This window comes from Mus musculus, chromosome X, assembly GCF_000001635.26.
Source record: "Mus musculus strain C57BL/6J chromosome X, GRCm38.p6 C57BL/6J".
Lineage (NCBI taxonomy): Eukaryota > Metazoa > Chordata > Mammalia > Rodentia > Muridae > Mus > Mus musculus.
This window is the reverse complement of record NC_000086.7, coordinates 154,913,718-154,936,333: the sequence shown is the minus strand read 5'-3', so window position 1 is coordinate 154,936,333 and position 22,616 is coordinate 154,913,718. Positions and strand designations below refer to the sequence as shown.

Genomic DNA, 22,616 nt, shown 5'->3' with positions numbered 1-22,616 from the left:
CAAGCTAGATTTGTTTCCTTTTGTGTTCAGTGAAGAATAATGAGGTTGCTTAAACTAATCCTGGGACCCAGTTCCGAAATCAGAGGACATGGTATTCTAGGGGCACTTTTTGTGGTTCCTTAATATTAAATGGTGCTTCAGAGTTGACTTGGTGGAATGAGACCCTCTCCAGAAATCCATAGCAAGTGACATTGAGGTCTCTGGACCTTTTTGGGAATTTCCTTAAGTTTACCAAAATCTCTGTGCTTACTCCAGATATAGAGGGCTCTACCATCCACTCAGATCCAGGGACATTGTGGACTCAGCACCATTTTGAGAGAGTCCTGGAAAGGAGATTGCCCTGCCTTGCCATTTGAGGTAAGAATTTATGGCCCACTTTGAAACCTTTTAGGATTGATGGCTCCTCAAATAATACAGTCTTGTCCCTTTGATCTCCCTTGCTCCCAGTGGGGTACCTTGTAGGAATGAGTACCTTATTCCATGATTTTGGAGAGTAAATTATTATGTGGTTTTCAAACATTCTGTGTGCAGTAGCTATGGAATAACTGGCTATGTCTAAGAGTATCTAAATGTGTGCTATGGAATCTCTGGTTGGGTCAGGAGAGCACCACACACTATAGCTTTAATGAGCTTACCTATATCAAATGGGCAACTGTGTGGGAATAAGCTCCTTCTAGTCCCTCTAAGAGGATTCTGTCCTCAGGCTCCATTTGCCAGGTTCCTAGAAATGTAGGACCATGTGATATTTTCACTCTGTAAAAAATGGAGAAATCAGTTGTTGAAACTGTTACTAGGATCCACAAGCACAGATAATTTGGTAGATATATTTTCTTTTGTGGTCCTGAAGCATAAGAGAGCACACTTACTGAAAAGAGTCTGGTCCCCAGTTGCCATATCTCAGAACTAGGGAGGCTGAGGACTCTTTTTTGAGGTTCTTTGAGTTTAATAGATGCCTTAGGACTGATTTGGTGGAAAGAGTCGACCTACCAACAGCCATCTATATCTGGTTACAAGTAGGTTTCAGGACTGTTTTGTGGAATCCCTGAGTTTAATGAAAGCTTTGCGATGACTTGTGATACAGAGCCCCTTGCAAGCCTTTTGTCTCCTATACCTTTGTGGATTTAGTGTCATTTTTGTGACACCCCAGGAGGGGAGATTACCTAGCTGTGCTTCATGATGTAAGTATTTCAGGCTGAATCTAAAACTTTTCACACATATGGTTCCCCTGAGAAAATATTACTTCCTGCCCAGGATTTTTTTTTTTTGGAATAGAGACACCCCCTATTGTTAGCATAGTTCCAAGTAGAGCTCACCTGTAGGATTGATCCCCTAGCTCTATAATATCTGAGGACTAACTACAGTCACTATTTTATGATATTCTGTGAGAGAAGGAGGTCTAATATTACCCAGGGTAAAAAGAGATCCCAGGAAATATACTTGGTAATCTCTGCATCAGAATAAATAACCCCACCATCTGTAGGATTGCAAATGTGAACTGTATCCAACAAGGGCCATCTATTGAAAAACTCCCTTCCCACTTGCTCTCTGGGGACTCTGGCCATAGGCACCATTTCAGAAATCAGGATTTGTCAGTCATTTTAATATAAAGATAGGAAATGAGAGTGGGAAGCTGGCTTCTAGATAGATCTTCTCAGACTGTTACCTTTTATCATTTTCAGAGGATTGAACCAAGTGGGAGCAGATTTGTGGGGATTGAGCCTGTATCCAAGCTTCCAGATCTTTATATAGAGAGTTCCAAGACTTAGTACCATCTTGTGAGAATCCTTGTAGAAAGAAATCCATACCATGCTTTCTGAGTCTAGGTGAGAGCTTAGGACAGGTAAAAGGTCTCCATTAGGATTTAAGGATCAATAGTAAAGCAGATTTCACCCTTCAGTTATCATTGCATTGAGTATAACATGCTTGTTGGCATGAGGTTCTTGCTGGTCCCCCTTTGTGCACCATAAACAGGAGCACTTTTTAAAATTTATTTATTATGTATTTTCCTCATTTACATTTCCAATGCTATCCCAAAAGTCCCCCATACCCTCCCCCCCACTTCCCTACCCACCCATTCTCATTTTTTGGCCCTGGCGTTCCCCTGTACTGGGGCATATAAAGTTTGTGTGTCCTATGGGCCTCTCTTTCCAGTGATGGCAGACTAGGCCATCTTTTGATACATATGTAGCTAGTCAAGAGCTCTGGGGTACTGGTTAGTTCATAATGTTGTTGCACCTACAGGCTTGCAGATCTCTTTAGCTCCTTGGATACTTTCTCTAGCTCCTCTATTGGGGGCCCTGTGATCCATCCAATAGCTGACTGTGAGAATCCACTTATGTGTTTGCTAGGCCCCTGCCTAGTCTCACAAGAGACAGCTATATCTGGGTACTTTCCGCAAAATCTTGCTAGTGTATGCAGTGGTGTCAGCCTTTGGAAGCTGATTATGGGGTGGATCCCTAGATAAGGCAGTCTCTAGATGGTCCATCCTTTTGTAGCAGCTGCAAACTTTGTCTCTGTAACTTGAACAGGAGCACTTTTATGAACTTCTTAGAAAGAGGCTTACATTACATTCAGGGTGGAAGCTAGATCTGAGAGGAGACTATAAAAGCTCCAATGCAGAGAAAGGGTCACATAACATTATAACTTTTCACTAAACATGGCCTCAGATGCAGGAATCAACCTGTGGTCACTGTCAAAGACACAGAGGAGCAATTTTTAATAGTTACATCAGCCCACTTGGTAACTTCACATGCAGGCTGTGTATCCTGCCTATATGTGAATTACTAAGGCCCCTGGCAGGCTAGAACCTGTGTTCTGAACTTTTGTGTCATAACCAATTTGGGGTTACATATCATATACCCTACTTATCACATATATTCATTATGATTCATATAGTTGCAAAATTATAGTTATCTAATAGCCTCCAAGACAATTTTTGGTTTGGGTTCACCACCAGAGGAGGAATTGTGTTAAAAGTCCCAGCATTAGGAAAGTTAATATATAGTGATCAACAGGGTATGCAGATGGTAATTCAGTGGGCCCATTTGTAGGAATGAGCCTCTCTCCTTCCCTCCCCTGGGAATCATTGTCTTGGAGCATTTTAAGAAGATTGCAGAGAGGAGTATGCTTGTCAGTCAAGCAGTGATCTGTCAGTTGATTGCAGAAGCCTCATCCAGGAGAGAAAGTGCCAGATTACATTGTATCCTTTTGAGAGTCTTTCAGCAAAACCAGGTTGGTTTGCAGGAGTGAGTTTCTCCATCTGCAAGAGGTAACATGGAGGACTCCAAACAATTTCCTGCCATTCCTTGTAGTTAGAGAACACTTGAGTCCTCAATTAGGGGGAAGAGTCCATCCCTATACTGCCACATTCACATCCAGGTGCTCAGTGGGGTGTTATAACAATGTTTTCCAATTCTGGGGGGGGGGTGATCCAAGCTTTCAGAGTCCAGATGATTATATAGTAGACTGTAAAGCCCCTTTCATAGTAGGGGGTCTCTAGTTAAAGCAGCTTCAGTTCTGCTGTCTAGGAGACACCGAAGAGTGGGCCCTTGTAGTTATTGCATTCTTCCCCAGTCTGGTTCCCAGGATTTCTCACAATATAGGTGCCATTTTTAGAGCTACCTGGTTGAGGAAGGACTTGGTCCATTTCTGACTCAAGTGTAATCTGCTGGTGGACTGCAGATGCTCTAGAGTATAGGACATCCTCCATTTAATCTTGTTTTACTAACCTGAAGCCCAGCAGGAACTCTTATGTGTGGTCCTGTTCACATTCCTCACCATTCCATCTATATGTAAAGACTTGCATGACAGAGAATATTTTCTTTCTGTAGCATGAAGTTTGCCTTACTGTCAGAGTTTATGGTGTTCAGGATGGCCTAAAGAGCATCCTTTCTGGATAAGCTTTCCACAAATAATATGGAAAGAGTCCTGTAGCTTTAACAAAAATAAAAATGTGGGAGTTCATGTGTCCTGGTAGATCTTGCTTGTAATCTGTGTGAGAAGTAAGGGTGAATTGTAGATGAATTCATCTTCACATTTATGGGATCCATCTGCAACATATGGGAAGACATGTTGTAGGAATTAGCCATTTTGGTTTTGTTCCTATTTTAATGTAGTGTATTGAGATAGAGTGATAGTTCAGTGTTTATCAGTACTTGCTGTTCCTGTAGGTTCAATTCCCAGCCACAAATGGTGGTTCACAACTCCAGTTCCAGGGCATCTGGCCTCATTTACTGACTTGTTTTTGCACCAGTAATATATGTGCTGTGCTTAAATAAACATTCAGTCAAAACATCCATGTACATTAAGTAAAAAGAATTCTGGTGGTTATCTGGAGACAGAGGAGGAGCTGAGCCATGCATGATGCCAAGGTGACAGCTATGGTTTGACTTCTGAAGACCTGTTCCAGATTTAGTCACCCCAAATTGAACCAGTTCTACCTATTTAGCCCCAAGTTCATTAAACAAGAACAATTAAGAGTACTGGGCTCCAAGTTAGACAACATCCTCAGCATAAAGTGGGGTATGTAAGTCCCAACCCTAGCTCAGGAGCTCTATATAATTTATAGCCCCCATAGGAGAGAGCTTGCTTTCCTTACATGGGCAGTGTCTGGCCCGTTTATCATGCTTCACTGAATGGCCATATGCCCAAGTGTATTCAGGCATTATCAATTTGATTCCGTTGGTTAAAATACATGAGAGTGCAAGTATTAGTAAGAATTGTAGTGGGTGGGACTTGGAGGATTTGGGAGAGTCTGGGATATAAAACCATGCCAGGAAGTTTGCTAAGGTAGAGCATTTCAGGACCTAGAGACTCAGTGGGCACACCTGACACTTAGGTGACTACTAGCTCCCTGCCTTACTCCTGAAATAAAAATTGTGTCCTGCTTCTCACATCAAAGAGACATGACCTGTGGTCACAGGCTTAAAACAGAGTTCTCCATGCTAATTAGGTACTTAGAGTCCTGGAAGACTCAGACAATAGCCTCCCATCACGGATATTCCACCCTGAAAAGATTTAATTTCAGGCACACCCTGAAATGTAGGGTATGGTTTTGAGCATCCATTTTCCACCATGACAATAACCAGTTTGGAACCACAGACTCTTTCTTTTCACCATGATATGCTGTGGGGAGCCATTGAGGCCTTTGCCTACAGAGTCACATTGTTGGGAACAAAATAAAAATGGGGAGGGGTCCCAGGGGCCCTGGAGAAGAATGGAAGGAAAAATAAGCCTACACCCCACCACAGTTTCCCTATTCTCTTGTCAGTCAGGCGCGGGAGGGCTGCTATTTACCCTATCCATGCATTGCTTTGTGGGTATTCCTCTATCCCATTCTTCAGGGGGAGGTCAAGGGACAGCCTTGCCTGGGTTGACACACCTCCCCGAGACACTTTGCTAAAGCCATCAGGGCTGTGGAGAGATGGAAGAGGGAAGAAGTTCCCAACACTGACCAGAGTGCGCATTGGAACGTAAAGGAGCAGAGTAGAGATTATGATTTTACAGCTTTATTATAGAAATGCGGGGGAAAGAGAGAAGGCAGAAAGGAGGAAAAGAAAGAGAAAGAGAGCGAGAGAGAGAGGAAAGAAGAAAACAAAGAGAAAGGGAAGAGAAGATAGAAGTGAGAGAAGAGAGAGTTGAGAGGACAAAGGAATAAGAGAGAGAAGTGCAGGTTGAGCACCCCTTTTTATGGTCCTCACTCTTGCTAGGTAACTGGGGAGGAGTTTAGCCTGAATGTCAGAAGCTTGGGCCATTGCTTACTTGACTACTGACCATGCTTCCCTTGTGGGGGCTGTTGGAGGTGGTACCTTAGGCAGGGACTGGAGTTTCAGGAGCATGAGGGAATACCTACTATGTCATTAGGTGAAGTATGACCTTTGGGGTTCAGACCTCAGCTCCACTGGAGACCAGCCTGCAATTCCCCACATTTCCTCCTATTTTTTATTAGAAAAAATGGGGTGGGGGTCATTGATGTGACTGTGTCATTAATTGTGAAAATTTAGAGTTGATGGAAGTAGCAGAAGAAAATATATAGCCTAGAGAAATAGCCAAACAAGGCCAGAATTGTAAGGAGAGTTTTGTAAGAGTTGAGAATGCAAGATATTGAGTTGAGAAGGCAAAAGATTGTACAATCAGTCAGTTGTTTCATGGGTAGTACAATTTGAGGGAACAAAACCATCCATTTTTGAACAGCAATTAATTAATCTAGATAGACATTATGCTTTCCTCACTATCATATAACTTTCCCCAAAGTTCAACAGCCATTTGGCTTTAGCAAAAAGAGTCCATCTGTAGCTGGAAGGTTCCAGGTCTGTCTTCTATAGGGCGCAGCACTTGTCTCAGGAGACCTCAGTCAGATGAGAAAGGAAGCTTTCATCTGTAGGTCTCAGATGGTGCTGTCTCAAGCCTCTTGTAGAGATAGACCTGTAGTAATTATAACAAAGGAGCAGAACAAGAGCAGAGGATATCTGCATAGTGTGGATAGCAAAAGTTATGCCTGCAATGGTTTGCTTAGTAGCACATCCCAGTCCCTTGTGGATGGCTAAAGAAGAAAATCTCATGTTAATTGTATGACTGGAGTAGTCAGTTAACAGTTCTTCTGTAAAAGAAAAACTGTTATTAATTAAGGATTGGACGACTTTTGCACCTTAAAGGAAATCTTAAACAAGTTGAAAGAATTTTTGGACATATATCATGAATACTAGAGAGAAAAAAGAGCATTTACAAAAAGAAGCTAGAAAAATTTTTCGGTTAAAAGCACGATTCAGGTATTCCTGTTCAGGATAGCGCAGCTTCAATCCAGTTTTAACGGGCTTATCTGGATGTGGGGAGGTGTAATCTCCGTTTTTTTTTTTTTTTTTTTTTAATTTTATTTGGAGATTGAAGGGTTAAATTTAGGACAGCCTTGGGGAAACGTCATTTAGCCCCGCCCACGCAGGGCGTGCCTTCGATCTTTTGCCCCTCTCACCTGCTATCGGCCCGCCCCCCCCCCCCCCACCTTGTTGACCAGACCCAGCCCACCCATTCTTTGCTTCTTTGCCTGCAGGCCCAGTAATCTATGGCACTTGGCAGCAGCAGAATCTTAGTGTCAGCCACTGTGGCTAGGAGTGAGCCTCAGAATTCAGGGAAGAGGCAAAAGTTTTTGAACAGGAACCACCCAACTGGTCAGACAAAGCCTAGAGCAAGGAAGGTTTTGGGTCAAGTGGAAGGGTTTTCCCTGTTTGGCCCTGCCTCCCTGAGGAATTCTCTGCACACTCAGCTGTAATCACTGCCCATCTGGGCTTATCTGGAGCAAGTTAAGGCTACAGAAGTCAGAAAACCATCTCTCTTGTAGTTAAACCTGTAACAAAGAATGGGAAGGGGACCTCATGACAGCCACTAGCCAGCAGAGGTTAAAGCCAAGAGCTAGAGGGGAGGGGCAACAGAGCTGGCCAGGAACACTTTGGAAAGAGAGAGAAAAGTAAAAGGCCAAGTTTTTGAACTCAATCACTCATGGTCTCAGGAAACTTGGAGATCACCTGTAGGTCTCTGTGTGAAGCATTCTTCAGCTGGTTCTGTCTCATGAGGATGGCATAGCCATCCATCTGTGACCAGTTGTTGGGAACAAAATTAAAAAAAGGGGGCAGGGGTCCCTGGGGAAGAATGGAAGGAAAAATATGCCCCCCCACCCCACTTTCCCTATTCTTTGTCAGTCTGGTGTGACAGGGCTGCTATCTACACTATCCACTCATCCCTGGGTGGGCATTCCTCTACCCCATTCTTCAGGGCGTGGTCAAGGGGCAACCCTGCCTGGGGACCCTCCCCCCAGCTACTTTGCTAAAGCCACCAGGGTTGTAGGAGAGAGGGAAGAGCAAAGAAGTTCCCAGCACTGACCAGAGTGCACAGTGGAACTTGAGGGAGCAGAGAAGAGACTCTATAATTTTACAGCTTTATTATAGAAATGCTGGGGAAAGAGAGAAGGTAGAAAGGAGCAAGCAAGCGACCTAGCAAGTGAGCAAGCAAGCGAGCAAGGGATCGAGAGAGAGAGAGAGAGAGAGAGAGAGAGAGAGAGAGAGAGAGAGAGAGAGAGATGAGAAGGAAGAAGAAGGCAAAGAGAAAGGGAAGAGAAGAGAGATGTGAGAGAAGAGAGAGGTGAGAGGACAAGGAATAAGTGGGAGAGATGCAGGCTGAGCACCCCTTTTTATGGTCTTTACTCTTGCTAGGTAACTGGGGAGGAGTTTAGCCTGAAGGTCAGAAGCTTGGGCCATTGCTTACTTGACTACTGACCATGCTTCTATTGTGGGGGCTGTGTGAGGTGGTACCTTAGGGGCGTCCAGAGTTCCAGGAGCATGAGGGAACTCCTATCATGTCATGTAGGTGAATAATGACCATTGGGGTTCAGAACTCAGCTCAACTGGAGACCAACCTGCAATTCCCCACATCACATTCCAATCTTCCTTAGAAGATTTCTCTGTTCTCCAAGCCACAATCAACACCAATACAATTACAATCCTGGCAAGACCTATCATCCCTGCTTGTTCAAGCCAGAACTCCCGATTTCCCCCACCCCTGTGCTAGATGCAGCTCCAGTCTGCGGTACTCTGACTCCATTCTCTGCTCTTCTGCAATGCGCAGGGTTGCCTGACTGAGAACCCCAAAGCCCTGACCTCTTCACAGGCCTGGAAACACTGAGGCAACTCTGGCTTTCCCACATCTCAGACTTTTCTTTCTCACCTAATAACCCCAATGGTCATTATTCACCTACATGACATGGTAGGAGTTCCCTCATGCTCCTGGAACTCTGGATGCCCCTAAGTTACCACCTCGCACAGCCCCTACAAGAGAAGCATGGTCAGTAGTCAAGTAAGCAATGGCCCAAGCTTCTGACCTTGCTCAATTCTTCAATACTACCCAGCACTTGCCCTGCAGGCAGCATGGGATAAGCACAGTAAAACTCCTCACAATTCACCTTCCTAAGCAGCCATGCCCAGTTGTGGATCAGAGGCAGACCCATAGCCTAATAGGAGAGATGTTGAATATAATTAACATGCAATGTATGGAATGATCCAAATTTTAAGAAAATATTTTTACAAGATCATTTGGCTCTGTGAATACTTCACACAGACCCTTGGAATCAAGGTGAGAGTTTATGCTTAGTCTGAGGAGTCTCAAATCAGTGCTTCTCCATTGTCCATTCTGCACCTAACAGGGTGGGGTGCATCCATAGGGGTAAGGATCTGTCCTTCAGGGGGACTCTGTTTTACATTCATTTTTGGTGCAATTGAAGTAGATAGGGTCCAGGATCCATGAACTTCCAGGGTAACACACTGTAGGTAAAGGGGAGAGATGTCCATTAGATAATTCAGCTGGATCACAATAATTGGGATTGCAATGCTGGCGTCCAGGATAGACAACAGATTGGCCTACTGTGACCTCAGTAGATATAGTTATAGAAGGTTTTTTTTTTCTGATGTACATGTTAAAGAAGTCTAGGATATATCCCTAGTCATGGCAAAAATTTTGGGTTCACTGTATACAGTTCACTTGAAATAATCCATAAATAAAAACTTTCTTGAGATCCCTATGTATGTGGATGCTGTGACTGCTTGTCTGTTATGAGTAACGATTTTTTTCTGAGATTTATATAGGCGGCAAAGTCATTGATTCTCAGTATGATGTGAAGTTGGCAGAGGGAACCACTTAGGAGGACAGAGAGCAGAGTACAGGATTATCTGTGTCTCATAAATGTACTTCTGGGGACTGTATCTGTCCAAGGCGGAAAAGAAGGGACTGTGCTGCCTGGTCATATTCTGAGTCTAAGACTCAGAGGCATTTAGTGGCAAGCTTAGTTGTACCTTGGACAGGAAGGCAGCAGTCTTTGGAGAGACGAGGTCTTTTTGTCATCTGCACATAAAGGAAGGTATAAGGAAAAAGTCAGATGAATAAATCCCAGTTGGTCTTAGGAAATCCCATATCAGACTAGATGAGTGCAGGACATGTCAACAATCCACATTAATACATCCAGATGGACATGGATTTGTTACTTTCTCAGATGTCATGAGACCAGAGTGGTTGGCATATTTAAAAACAAGGGCCCCAGGGTCATGAGAGTTCAGGTAGTATCCTCGAATGTATGAGTTAAGGAAAACCAATTCATGGGCCCAACAAACATTTGTCACTTCCCTGATCCACACAGTGCTGGGTGGGGATGTCTTGCTAACCATCCTATCTTGTTTACAGGTCCCTGGTATCAAGGAGCTGAAACCCTGGTAAAGCAGAGTTTGACTAGAGTCATCAGAGGGAGGATCTCAGGAGTGTCAGGACTGAAGGTGAGGACTGAAGATGTCCTGCATTTAAACAAATGGGAAATGTCCCATACCTGGCCTGCTGTAGGCTGTGAAGAAACCAAGGGCCATAGATAACTTCCCTCACCTCTTTCCTCCTTGTAACAGACATAGGCTCCTGACTAAAAGAAACTAGCTACAGATCATCAGGTGAAGCAGTACAGTACTTGTCTTTGATGAAGGAGAGTGTTCTGCAGGTCTGACAATTCAGGACCCTTGAAAACCATCAAATTGTCTAATTTCTTGTAATTTAGTTTGAACAGGAATAGCCAGGCATGAATCGATCTTAATACCCTTTATTAATTTCTAGAGAGTTGGACATGTAATAGTTTGCTACAGGCCAGGAAAAGGGCAGTGTCCAGTCATTGATAGAAAAACACAAGGGCCCAAAATGATCAGTGAAGACACCATTCACTTTAAGTAGTGTTACCCCATGACCCCAAGCCAGGTCATCTCTCCCTTTGTTTTAAGACTAGGTACTAAGTTAGCAACTAGCTGTTTGCAGCTATGGGATAGTGGCAGCATCTCTTATAATGATTGTAACGTGGAACACACGAAAATCAGCCTCTGCATTAGAGCCCTCACCTTTTTACAGGGATGCCTATACTGCTATTTCATATTAGTGGAGCCAACAACTGAGAATACTGACTCTCCACAATACCTGGTGTCAAATATTCCCAAGGTATCCTGTGTTTATCTGTTCTGTGACCTGGCTGCAGTCCAAATGGCAGGGTAACTTCCTGTTTCAGGCTTTCAGATTCCAGGATTGCTTAGAGTCCTGTGACCTTAAAACACTCCCCTGAAGCTCTCAAGTATCATGACATTTTGAATGTTGTGGGACATGGTCTGCCTTAAGAATCCACTCACCCTCTTTTCTTTCTCCATCAGTCCTGTGTGTCCTCCCTCCTGTGATTGGAATACTATCCTGCCTACTGTTACCTAGGACAGTCACAATGGCTGATTTCCATAACACCCAATACTGCAACCTCGAAGAGAGTGCTCAGGCTCAACAGGAATCAGACAATGACCAGGAGACCATGGAGACATCAGAGGAGGAGGAAGATACCACCACCTCAAATAAAGTGTATGGCAGTGCAATACCAAGTCCTCCCCAGAGTCCTCAGAGAGCCTACTCTCCCTGTGTGGCACTGGCCTCCATCCCTGATAGCCCATCTGAGGAAGCTTCCATCAAAGGATCAGGGGGCCTGGAAGACCCACTTTATTTGTTGCACAGTGCACAGAACACAAAGGTGTATGACTTGGTGGACTTTCTGGTTTTAAACTATGAAATGAAGGCATTCCCTACCAAAGCAGAAATGTTGGAAAGTATTGGTAGAGAGTATGAGGAGTACTTCCCTGTGATCTTTAGTGAGGCCTCAGAGTGCTTGAAGATGGTCTTTGGCCTTGACATGGTAGAAGTGGACCCCTCTGTCCACTCCTATATGCTTGTCACTGCCCTGGGGATCACCTATGATGGCATGATGACTGATGTCCAGGGTATGCCCAAGACAGGTATCCTCATAGCTGTACTGAGTGTCATTTTCATGAAGGGAAACTATGTCAGTGAGGAGGTTATCTGGGAAATGCTGAATAACATAGGATTGTGTGGTGGGAGGGATCCTTACATACATAAAGACCCCAGGAAGCTCATCTCTGAGGAGTTTGTGCAGGAAGGGTACCTGGAATACAGGCAGGTGCCCAATAGTGATCCTCCTATCTATGGGTTCCTGTGGGGCCCAAGGGCTCTTGCAGAAACCAGCAAAATGAAAGTCTTACAGTTTTTTGCCAGCATTAATAAGACTCATCCCAGAGCCTACCCTGAAAAGTATGCAGAGGCTTTGCGAGATGAGATAGAAAGGACCAAGGCTTGGATCTTGAGCAGATGCTCCAATTTCTCTGACCATTCTAGTGTACTGCCATTTCCCTTCTAACCCCAGGTAAGATAGGGTTATTGATAAAATTCCTGTATCCTTATTTGAGAGCTGGGTGGTGGAGAGCATAAAGCATTCTTTTCACTCTGTTTGGGTGACTTGAGGATTCTTAGTATTCCAAAATGTTAATAATCATAGATTAAGGTCCAATAGTTTTAGTTTTACCTGCATCGAGTGTTTTTTTTTTCCAGGTTTGCTGAATGTCATTATTTTGAAAAGCAGTGGGAATGACTTCTGTATTAATTTGTAAAATGTCTCAAGATACTAGTCACATTGAAACTGTAATTTTTTTGGACAATTGAAAAAACCTCAATGTTTAAAAAAACAAGATTTAAAGATTTTTCATCATCTCAAACTCTTTAATCTCTTGTTGTGGTTAAGAAATTAAAATTAAAACTAAAAATATTAAATTGAATTTATAACACTATACTCTTCACTGCTTCCCTGATCACACTACAGTCCTCTGTTAGTAGTGGGCCATTGGCTGAAGCTAGGTCTATCTTTCCCTATAGATAAGTGGGGTAGAGCTGAAGCCAGAGTCAATAAATTATCTATATAGGATGAGAGTATGATCCTCAGATCTTTCAAAAATTGAGTTTTTTTTAAAATGATGATTAGACCTGGTTCAGAGTTTTGCAGAGGGTCTTGCTGAGGCAAGCACCTCAATTTCAATGCTGTAAACCATGGCATTTTGTGATTTCTGGCCATGTAACAACTCAAAAGGTCTGTATGTCATGATCTAGGGTCTTGCGTGCGCTCAACTGTCCAGGAAGAACGATGCTGCAACAGGATCCTTCTGCACACGTTTATTCAGTCCTGTTTCTTCTTGTTTATATCTCCCTTGTTTATATCTCTCTCGAACCCTGGGCCTCTCACTCTTTTATACTCTCAGTTCCCATCCATGCACAGCAGGCCACGCCACCTCACCAGGCATGCAGCTTCAGCTAATCAGGGCAGCAGGGGCATATCTCCATCAAAATGGATTCACCAGTATCCTGGTACACCTGTGCAGCTCTCAAGACGTTTGTGGCTTATATGAGGAAGTCAGGTGCAAGTCATATGACTTAGCTGCAGTCCCTGGAGCCTTTGGGACTGCCGCCACAAATACTCCTCACACCAGGGTATCTTATTCTAGACCACACGTTCCAGTAACTCATGAGATACACATGTTGGAAAAGAATTCATTCACTTATAAACTGGCATTAGAGTTAAGTAAATAATAATCAAACTAAAATCAATAGGCTGAGAGGGATTCTGTAAAGAAGAGGTCTGGAGGGCAGCATGAATGAATATACCTGAGAAGGGAAAATAGAATAAAATTGGCAGCTTATCAGTGGTTTGATGTGGATGCGAATGGGACAGATGGGATGATGGAATCAGACAGTACAAGTAAAGGCATTTGGAATTGGGGAACTTTTAAGTATATTCAGGTGTAAGCCTTTTGTAATGGGAGCTTCCTGGAATCCATGAAGTTTATTGTGGTGGCTGAATGTATGTGGCTTTGTTTTGAGGGTGTCATGGTGGGGGCTGGCTTTGATACCTTCCCCCCAAGCTGCCTGGGTCTCCCAGTCTTCTCCTCTTTGATTTAGGGGCAAGATATATAATTTTCAGCTCCTTTTCCAGTGCAGAGTTCACAGGATATTACCTTCTTTCTGCCTTTGCTGATAATAGACTGAACCTCTGAACCTGTAGGTTCAACAACAATGAAATGTTGTTTTTTTATAAGATTTGCTTGGTCATGCTGCCTATTTATACACAGGGTCCCTTACTATCCATTAATATAATTAGTATTTCTGGTAATGGAGGATATGTAGTCTGAACTGGCCATCTTTGGAACACAAGCAATGCTCCAGTGTTGGGAATACATTGCAGTTGCTTCAGATTTTATCAGGAAGGTTACATAAAGATTCCCAAACAACACATGCTGATGCCAGAACTAGGGTTTGTTCTATATAAACTGACACTGTGGCCATTTTGCCAGAGGAAATGTCACATAGTTCATTGACTATAGAAAAGACTAGCTGGTACATGCATGGTGACTCAACCCCAACATTCTAGGAACTTTTGTGTGGGAATGTACTGGGCAGGCTAAAAACAGTGTAAATGGACATCAAATCTGCAACAAATTCTTCAACGCACAATCTGTCATACCTATATAAAGATCTGGGGCACTGCAAGAGGGATAGTGGTACAAACTTGAAGGAGTAGGCAACCAATGTTTTGTTTAACTTGAGGTCCATGCTATGAGACAGATACATTGCCTAGACATGGAAACAGGAGATCTTAGAGACCTAGGGTTGAACCAAGTATGAATGGCCTAAAAAAATCAATGATATCATGTCTTATTACAGAGTGTTATACTCATACGACAGTGCTTTTTCCAGATAAGAGAGACATCCTCCAGCATTGGATATGAGCAGGTACAGAGACCCTCGGGCATACATTATGTAAGGTTAGTGTTCAAAATCGAGGTCTCTGGTCCTTCAGATAAGAGACAGGGAAGCCTAGGGGAAGTTTTTTGGGGGGTGGGGTGGGGAAATTATAGAAATCAGAAAGGATGTGGGACATCAGGGGAACAAGGCCAACAAAATGAAATAGGAATTGTTTCCATTGTGTCACATAAACTAAAGCAGAAAGCACAGGACCTGTATGAGTCTCCATCTCTAAGGCTTACTGCTGAATAACCTTAGTGATCCCTGTTTATCATTATTAATATTATTTCAAATATTAACTTGATTTTTTTACAATCCTATCATTATTCCCCTCTTGGTCAACCCTTCTTAGTTCCTAATCTCACAGTATAAATAAACAGAGACACAGTGAAACTAATCGAGGTTACAAACCAAACAGAACTATTATTATATTAGCATAATATATAAATATATCAGTTTCTTGTTTTATCTATTGTGACTTTGTGGTTCAACTCAGCTATTCTGGAATAAATTTCTCTCCAATCTTAATGATTCAGACTAGTTTCCCTTGGCTTCTATCTGAATTGATCTGCTTTACTTCAAACTATCTCTGGCAATCTTTTCTAATCACCTGCCTTTTTCTCACTCCATGGTATTTTATTCTCCACCTCCAAACTGTCCTTGTAAAACTCCCTCCCACACCCATCTCTCTTAAGTAGCCTCCCCTCTTTGTTTGAGGGTTGGGCCTATACTGCTACACACACTCCAGTGGAAACTGTGTGACTGGCCCCAAAGCTTGGACATAGTTCTGAGGCAAAAAGCTTAATGGAAAATCAGTCTCTTGGAACCTTGTCATCTCATAGCAGGAATGCTCCAAATTTGCCCTTGTGTCAGTTGGTGAACAGATCTGTGTGCTTCCCTTCAGTATTGTTTAATTATAAGTGCCTCCAAGAAATGATTTGACATATAGTTAAGTTAGATTGGCTTCCACCAGTGTTTCAATATCCTAGGAAATCATTGAGCCGACCTTGGGCTTTGGATGTATCAAGAATGCTACTTATTCAGACCAAATGCCTCCAGTGTAGGTAGAGATAGAAATCAGGCATTTCAATTTACTGGAAAAGAGCTAGAAATCTCAGGGCTAGTTCTACAAAGTAAACTTAGAATAACAGCATGAGCCACTTCCAAGTACAGGAATTTAAATATCCTAGGGAGATGGTGAATTATACAATAGACTAGAATTGTACCTATGGCAAGGGCATGAAGCTCTTCCCCCTGGCTTCTAAAAATAAGCTTACCTTCGGTGGGTCTGCTTTATATCCCAGTTGTAAACACTGATTTTTATCCCAGTTGTAAACCATGTCTGGATCCTGTCAAGTTTTATGTATGCATTTCTCTGTTTTGTGTAAAAAGTCATTTGGCATCGGGTAACCTCAGTGTACCTTGGATGACCTTAATGTATCACTTAATTTCCTAGTTTTCTTCTGTAATATAAGTCTGATTCTTGGTTTGAGAAATTATGTTCTGACCCAACACTCTCTGTGGTGTTTGTGTCTGTGATGTTTTGCTGACCCCTTGTCCACCTGAGTACCTGAATCTTGATTCTCTAGTATGTTGAGGGACCAACTGATTCCAGTCAACTGCACTATCCTATCTCTCATTCATTCTTTCAAATATTTCTATGAATTGTAATTTTGTCTGCCCCTCAATTCAACTTCACTTTCAAACATGGCTACTTCCTTCTACAAATAAATTTACCTTCACTGTGTGAGATTAAAGGTGTGTAGTAATTGTGTCTGCATTATATCAAGTGGGAATAAATGTATATAATTCCAGCCAGAACACACTGACCTTGAAGTAATTTGGGTATGATCTCTTGGGAGAACAGCTATGTTGCTGGATTAAAATTTCTCTACACGTTATGGATGTTGTCTTGGCGGTTTTATTGGACTTCTAAGAATGGGAGAGTATGTGAGATGCCATTTTTTTCCATTTATTGGATCTTTTCTTATTTTATATTACAAATGTTATCTCCTTTCCAGGTCTCCCGTCTGGAAATCCCTATCTACTCCTCCCTCCACCTGTCTCAATGAGGGTGCTCCTCCTCTCATCTATCCACTTGCACCTTACATCTCTGAGCTTCTCCTACAGTGGGGCATCAAACACCCACAGGCCCAAAGGCCTATCCTCCCACTGATTCCAGCAAGGCCATCCTCTACCTCATATTCATTAGTCCCTTCATATATACTATTTGCTTGGTAGTTCAGTCTCCAGGAACTCTTGGGGATCTGGAATTTGACACTGTGGCTCCAATCATGGGGCTGCAACTGCTCCATCTGCCCATTTCTTTCTATTTCATCTGGGACCCCACACTCAGTCCAATGGCTGACTGTGAGAATCCTTCTCTATATTTATTAAGCTCTGCCAGAGCCTCTCAGTAGACAGTCATATCAGGCTCCTGTCAGTAAGCACTTCCCAACAACCACAATAGATTCTTGGTTTGGGGTCTGTAAATGGAATGGATTCTAACTCTCCTTCATGATAAAAGTTTTGGAAAGATCAGGAATTCCATGCCCATACCTAAACATAGCAAAAGCAATTTACTTCAAACCAGTAGCCTACATCAAGCTAAACAGAGTGGAACTTGAAACAATCCCACTAGAATCAAGGAATAGACAAGGCTGTTGACTCTCTACCTACCTGTAAAATATAGCACTGGAAGAATTTGATTGGAACAAAACAAAACAAAACAAAACAAAACAAGGTAAAACCTCAGGTGACAGCAGATACTCGCTAGGATGTGGAGAAAGAGGAACACTCCACCATTGCTGGTGGGATTGCAAACTGATAGAACCATTCTGGAAATCAGTTTGTTTGTTCTTCAGAAAAGTGTCTCAGAATCTTTATTCTGTGCTTGTTACTCCTCCCGTCCTATTGGTTTGTCTTGACCAGCCTTGACATTTGAGATGTTTGCCTTGTCATACTGACATGGCTTTTATAGTGTTTGGTTGCAGTTGTCCTTAGAGATCTCCTTTTTTTGAAAGAAGAATCAAATGGGGGGATGGAGCACAGAGAGAGGTGTTGTGAGTGGAGCTGTATGGGGTATATGGAGTAGAAAGTGTAGTCAGGATGTTTTGTCAAAGAAAAGTATATATTTTATTGAAATATTAGTCTATAAAATTGCAAATAATATTTAGAGTAAAATTAAAACCTCAAAGTGATTTTCCAAGGTTATACAACTTTATAAAACTATGATTTACATACTGAGTAATTGATAAGACAGCAATACTGATCTTATAGAAACTAAACTTATTATTATTTAACATTCTCAAAATATGTTACTTAAACTAAAAATAATTTTTAAAATTCTTACTGCATTAGTCAAATGCAATTTGTGAATTCTCTGTGGCTGTGTCCTGGATAGGTGAGAACACTGATGTCAAGGCATTTGTCAAAGACCCAGTCATTTCCATCATTACTGCCCCTGTTCCCAATCATGTCTTTTGTACCCAACTAACTGTTCCTGCTGCTTCTTGTTTTCTGACCTTCCTTCTGCCTCTGGGAACCAGAAATGTTTCCCTGCCATCCTTGTAACAGGGTCCATTGCAGAAGGCTTCTCCCTACCAAACAGCACAGCCTTGTCCCCTGAAGGCAGTGCACCTTGGTCTGAGAGGCTCAAACTGGGTTGTGTTTTAGGTACTTAGAAAGCTATCCATTTTACCTTGACATTGTGCTAGGCATTCACTCTGACTTGGTGAATAATTTGCTGTGCTTGGGACCATTACCCTGAAATATGGAGACTGATTTTGTTATCTGGAAATGGAGTTTATTCCCATGGACAGATTTATAATTAAGCAGGAGTTTTTGAAAGAGAGACTGTAACTGATACAATGGTGGTTTGAGGAGCCATACTGTGCTGGATAATTTTATTTAGTGAGATACAAGCTAAAGTCATTTGAGAGGAAGGAACCTCAATTGAGAAAAGAGCTACACAAGATTGGATAATTGTCTTGGGTTTGAACATTTTCTTAATTAATAATTGATAGGAGAGGGGTAGCCCATTGTAAGTGATACCACCATCGGCTGGTCCTATTGGGTTCTATATGAAATCACATTGAGCAACCATGGACTGGTCATATTTGGTTCTAAATGAAAGCACATTGAGCAACCAAGGTGGTCAAGGTAGTAAGCAGCACTCCTTCATGGCCTTTGCATCATATATGGACTCCAGGTTCCTGCCCTAATTCCACTTGCCCAAGACTTTTATGCAATGAGTTTATTGAGAGTAAATTAGTTGACAAAAAGTCAGCTATACACCTGGGCAGTACCCTGATAAAAGGAGCAGGCACACCTCTGAAGCATATCACTCAAGCCTGGAAGAGCCCCAGAATCTAAAGAAAGAAGAGTGTAACCCATAGCTTTGAAAACAGTAAACCACACTACTGAAGGGCATTGTTGGGCTGAAATTGACCCTATTTATGCTGGCAGGAAGGCACAAAAGTAGTCAGACAGTCAGGCAAGAAGGCAGGCAGGCAGGAAGGCAGGCAGGCAGGCAGGTTCTTATAAGCCAGTTAATGTCACATAGATGTTCAGACAACTTTATCTATAAGTCAATGCTCTTTATAAATGTCCTGCTGCAACACATATCACCTCTAGACAGAAATGTGAGCCATTTTTCTCCATCTTTCTATAGACAAGGAAAATGTGAGTAAGGTTTGCTGCATTTGTACCTGGTTAACCTAGTACATTTGTTTTAAATCTATGAGAACTCCTAGTTCCTGAGGTACAAACCCGAGCCCCTGGGGAATATTGAGAGGAGCAAAGGAGAAAATGAGCTCAGGCATGCCAGTCACAATCTCAACTCACAAGTGATGAGGAGCTCTGGACTAGTACAAGTCAGATGAAGCTTTTACCTCATATACATTTCCAGTGCTGCATAAGGCCAAGGAAAGTTGAATGTAGTCACTGCAGCAGTTTAACAACAAAAAGACACATGCAGTCAGCCTTTCCTAGGGGCCTTCTAGTGCATACAAAAAGTGCAACATCCCTGTAAGTGACACAGACCACTGTCCTTCTCAGGAGACAAGAGTCCCATTAAAGGTAGCACATCTGAAAATGATGTAGATTTCCCAACAGCTACTGTTGAGATAGACATGGCTGTGCATGTGCCCAACATCTCCTCATGGCACCTCAGATAAGGGTACCTGTTGTCTGTGTACAACACTTGCAGTTCCAAACTGAAATCTGCCTTATCAACTATATCTCTAAGTGAGTCAGTTGAGGACAAAGGAGCGGAAGAATGGGATGAAGAGGAAGAGGAGCCAGTCTCTGAAAACAAATGAATGATCCTTGTGATGTTTCAAAACAAAAAAACATCCTGAACACAGGGGCCACTACAGACTTAGAAAAAAATCAATATTTTTTTCAGACAGGTAGAAATTTTAGTTTAGTTTTCTTTTTGATTTAATTTGTGAGCATGCTATTTTAAGATATTGATTATACATTCAATTTTTATATTATTATTTTATATCTTATGCAGGTAACAGAGCTTAGTCCTGGGAATGTGACTATCATGGGGATTAAAAAGAAAATAAGAAATAAACAAAACAAAACAAAACAAAACAAAACAAAACAAAAAGCCAGACACCCAGACACAGGTATACGAAATCCTGGATACATTGAACATGTTCATGCTGATGAATCAGAAACTTATTTCACATATTATCCTGGAGGCTCTTTGGGGATCAATCTCAGATTGCAGCCATCTCTGAAGAAGAAGCTTTGGTTGTGTGTTTCCAGATACCTGACCAAATTTCCATTTGACCCAGAGGAAATCTTTTTCTCTTCTCCTGAGTCTGTATATCTGAGGAACTATTGTCCTTGGTATGATTCTGACCCCTTCAAACTAAACACATTCACTCAGAATTTAATCCAGTCTATACTTTCACCCAATATTGCTTGACTTTCCACACTCATTTATAATAATTTCTCAACTAGAACATCAGCTCATTTCAAGATGTATGTGTGTGTGTGTGTTGTCTGTATGTGTGTGTGTACTAGATGGATTCCTATTAGGATTTTAGTGGAAAACTAAAGGTGTACTGAAATGGCACACTAGAAAGAACTGTCTTAAATAATATAATTCTGCTCCACATGTGCTGTTGTCAAATTTCATAAATGAACATCATTTATACGTTTTCATACATACAAGTTATTGGGGAAGCCTACAATTCTTTAATAATATTCCCAAAGCCTGTTTTCATCGTCAAAGGTGCTCTGATCCAGAGGGAAGTATCCCAAAAGATACAGTGGCTCTCCTGAGGTCAGTTAATCACAAAACCTGGTGTGGTTATTGGAATTTGCTCTTACCGAAGACATCTCCCTAGACTCCACTCATGGAACAATTTCTAGGATTTCCAGAGACACTGAAATTAAGTCCTAAAGATTCACATGTGAAGTACCACCAAGGGTCCCCAAACACTATAGCTATACTGCTGTGAGAATCACTGGAACAAAACTGTCTGCTTCTATGAATTGGCCTGCGAGTCTTTACTCCTCCAATTCTATGGCCCTAATACAATAGACCGTCCACATTTTCTTCATCAGTTCAGGACAGGGTCAAACCTGAACAGTTTGTATGGTGATGGAAGAACTTAGAACAGAGTTTGGATGCTCTCATATGCAATGAGGGCCCATAGACATCACAGGACAGGGTAAGGATAAGTATTATGGCAATGAGCCACCATTGTTCCTTCTCAGGGGACAATGTCTTTATGCACAACATCTGGGTTTTTGGGAAATGCAGACTCATGTGATCATTTTAGTGTGCATGCAATGTAAGGTGTATGTTTTTGGAAGAGATAACAGGATCCACAGGCTCAGACAAATAAGCTAGACATGTATCTTTTTGTTTTCATGAGGCAAATGCAAGTCCACTCAGTGTAATAGGCCTGAGCTCCATTTTTCATATGGAAGGAGAAGGGAGACTTAGGGTTGGTTAATGAATTTCCTTGTCTTTAGGAAATCCCTCAGTGCTAAACTGGGCATATGAGTCCCTGCCCAGTCATTTATGCCTCATGACATTGTGGCCTAAGTTAGGTTTTGTGAGGTTCCTGTGATTAAAGCAACCTGTGCTCTGAATTGTTGTGTCTTTTTATCTTGTATATGTATTGTTGTATCCTGGGTCTTTGTGTACTGGACACCATGTTATGTGACTCCTAGAATGGATGTTGCCTTGTCCTACCAGTTGAGGTGAGAATTTGGTTGAGGTGAGAATTTGGGGCTCACTCTGAAATGTTTTAGGACAGATGATCCCCCGTATAATACAGCTTCATCCTTTGACCTGCCTAGCTCTCTGTCGGTCAACCTTGTGGGAATAAGTTACCTGCTTCTTCATTCTGGAGACTATCTAGTTTTGCTATCATTTAGAACTTTGTTTCATGAAAGGCAATGGAGTAGTTGGCTGTGTCAAAAGGCTGGTAAGAGTGGGCTGGGGAAGCCTTGGTTAGGTCTGAGAACCAAAAATACTATACTTTAAATGATGTATCCTGCATCAAAGAGGAGCACCCTCCTGGGAATCAGCTCCTACCCCTCTTCATGTAAGACTCGATCCTAAGGGAACATTCCCAGGTTTTCAGAAATGTAGGAGCATGAGAGATTTTTATTCTGGTTGAAAGCTGAGGAGTGGGTATTTTAAGCTGAATCCAGGATCCAGAGGCTCAGACAATTAAGCGAGTTTTGTATCATTTTGGGATCCTGAAAGAAACGGTGATTTCATTACTGGAAAGTTCTTGGGTTCTACTGTCCATATTGGCAGACAGGGGAGCGAGGGGACAGTTTTTGCGGTTCCCTGACTTGAAGGGATGCCTCAGTGAGAACTTGGGCATATGATTCCCCCCCTATCATACATCTGGGGACATGGAGGTCTCCGGAACATTTGGTGAGCGTCCTGA

The 22,616-nt window shown here is 42.3% G+C and overlaps 1 protein-coding gene across 2 annotated transcripts; it reads left to right on the top strand.

The window, feature by feature from the left end:
• The first annotated feature begins 259 nt into the window (after positions 1-259).
• On the top strand, positions 260-12,439 carry Magea6 (melanoma antigen, family A, 6). Of its 2 annotated transcripts, XM_017318406.1 has the most exons (3): positions 260-357; positions 10,219-10,307; positions 11,211-12,439. In XM_017318406.1, the coding sequence occupies exon 3, from the start codon at positions 11,276-11,278 to the stop codon at positions 12,251-12,253; it is 978 nt and encodes a 325-aa protein (XP_017173895.1). In that variant the 5' UTR covers positions 260-357; positions 10,219-10,307; positions 11,211-11,275; the 3' UTR covers positions 12,254-12,439. The 2 variants fall into 2 exon arrangements, with proteins under 2 accessions (XP_017173895.1, NP_064403.1); NM_020019.3 differs by lacking the exon at positions 260-357 and having other exon boundaries at positions 11,211-12,322.
• Positions 12,440-22,616: the final 10,177 nt, after the last annotated feature.

Excerpts from the sequence above, each read along its gene's own strand:
- Magea6 (XM_017318406.1), top strand. The coding sequence starts at position 11,276 with ATGGCTGATTTCCATAACACCCAATACTGCAACCTCGAAGAGAGTGCT.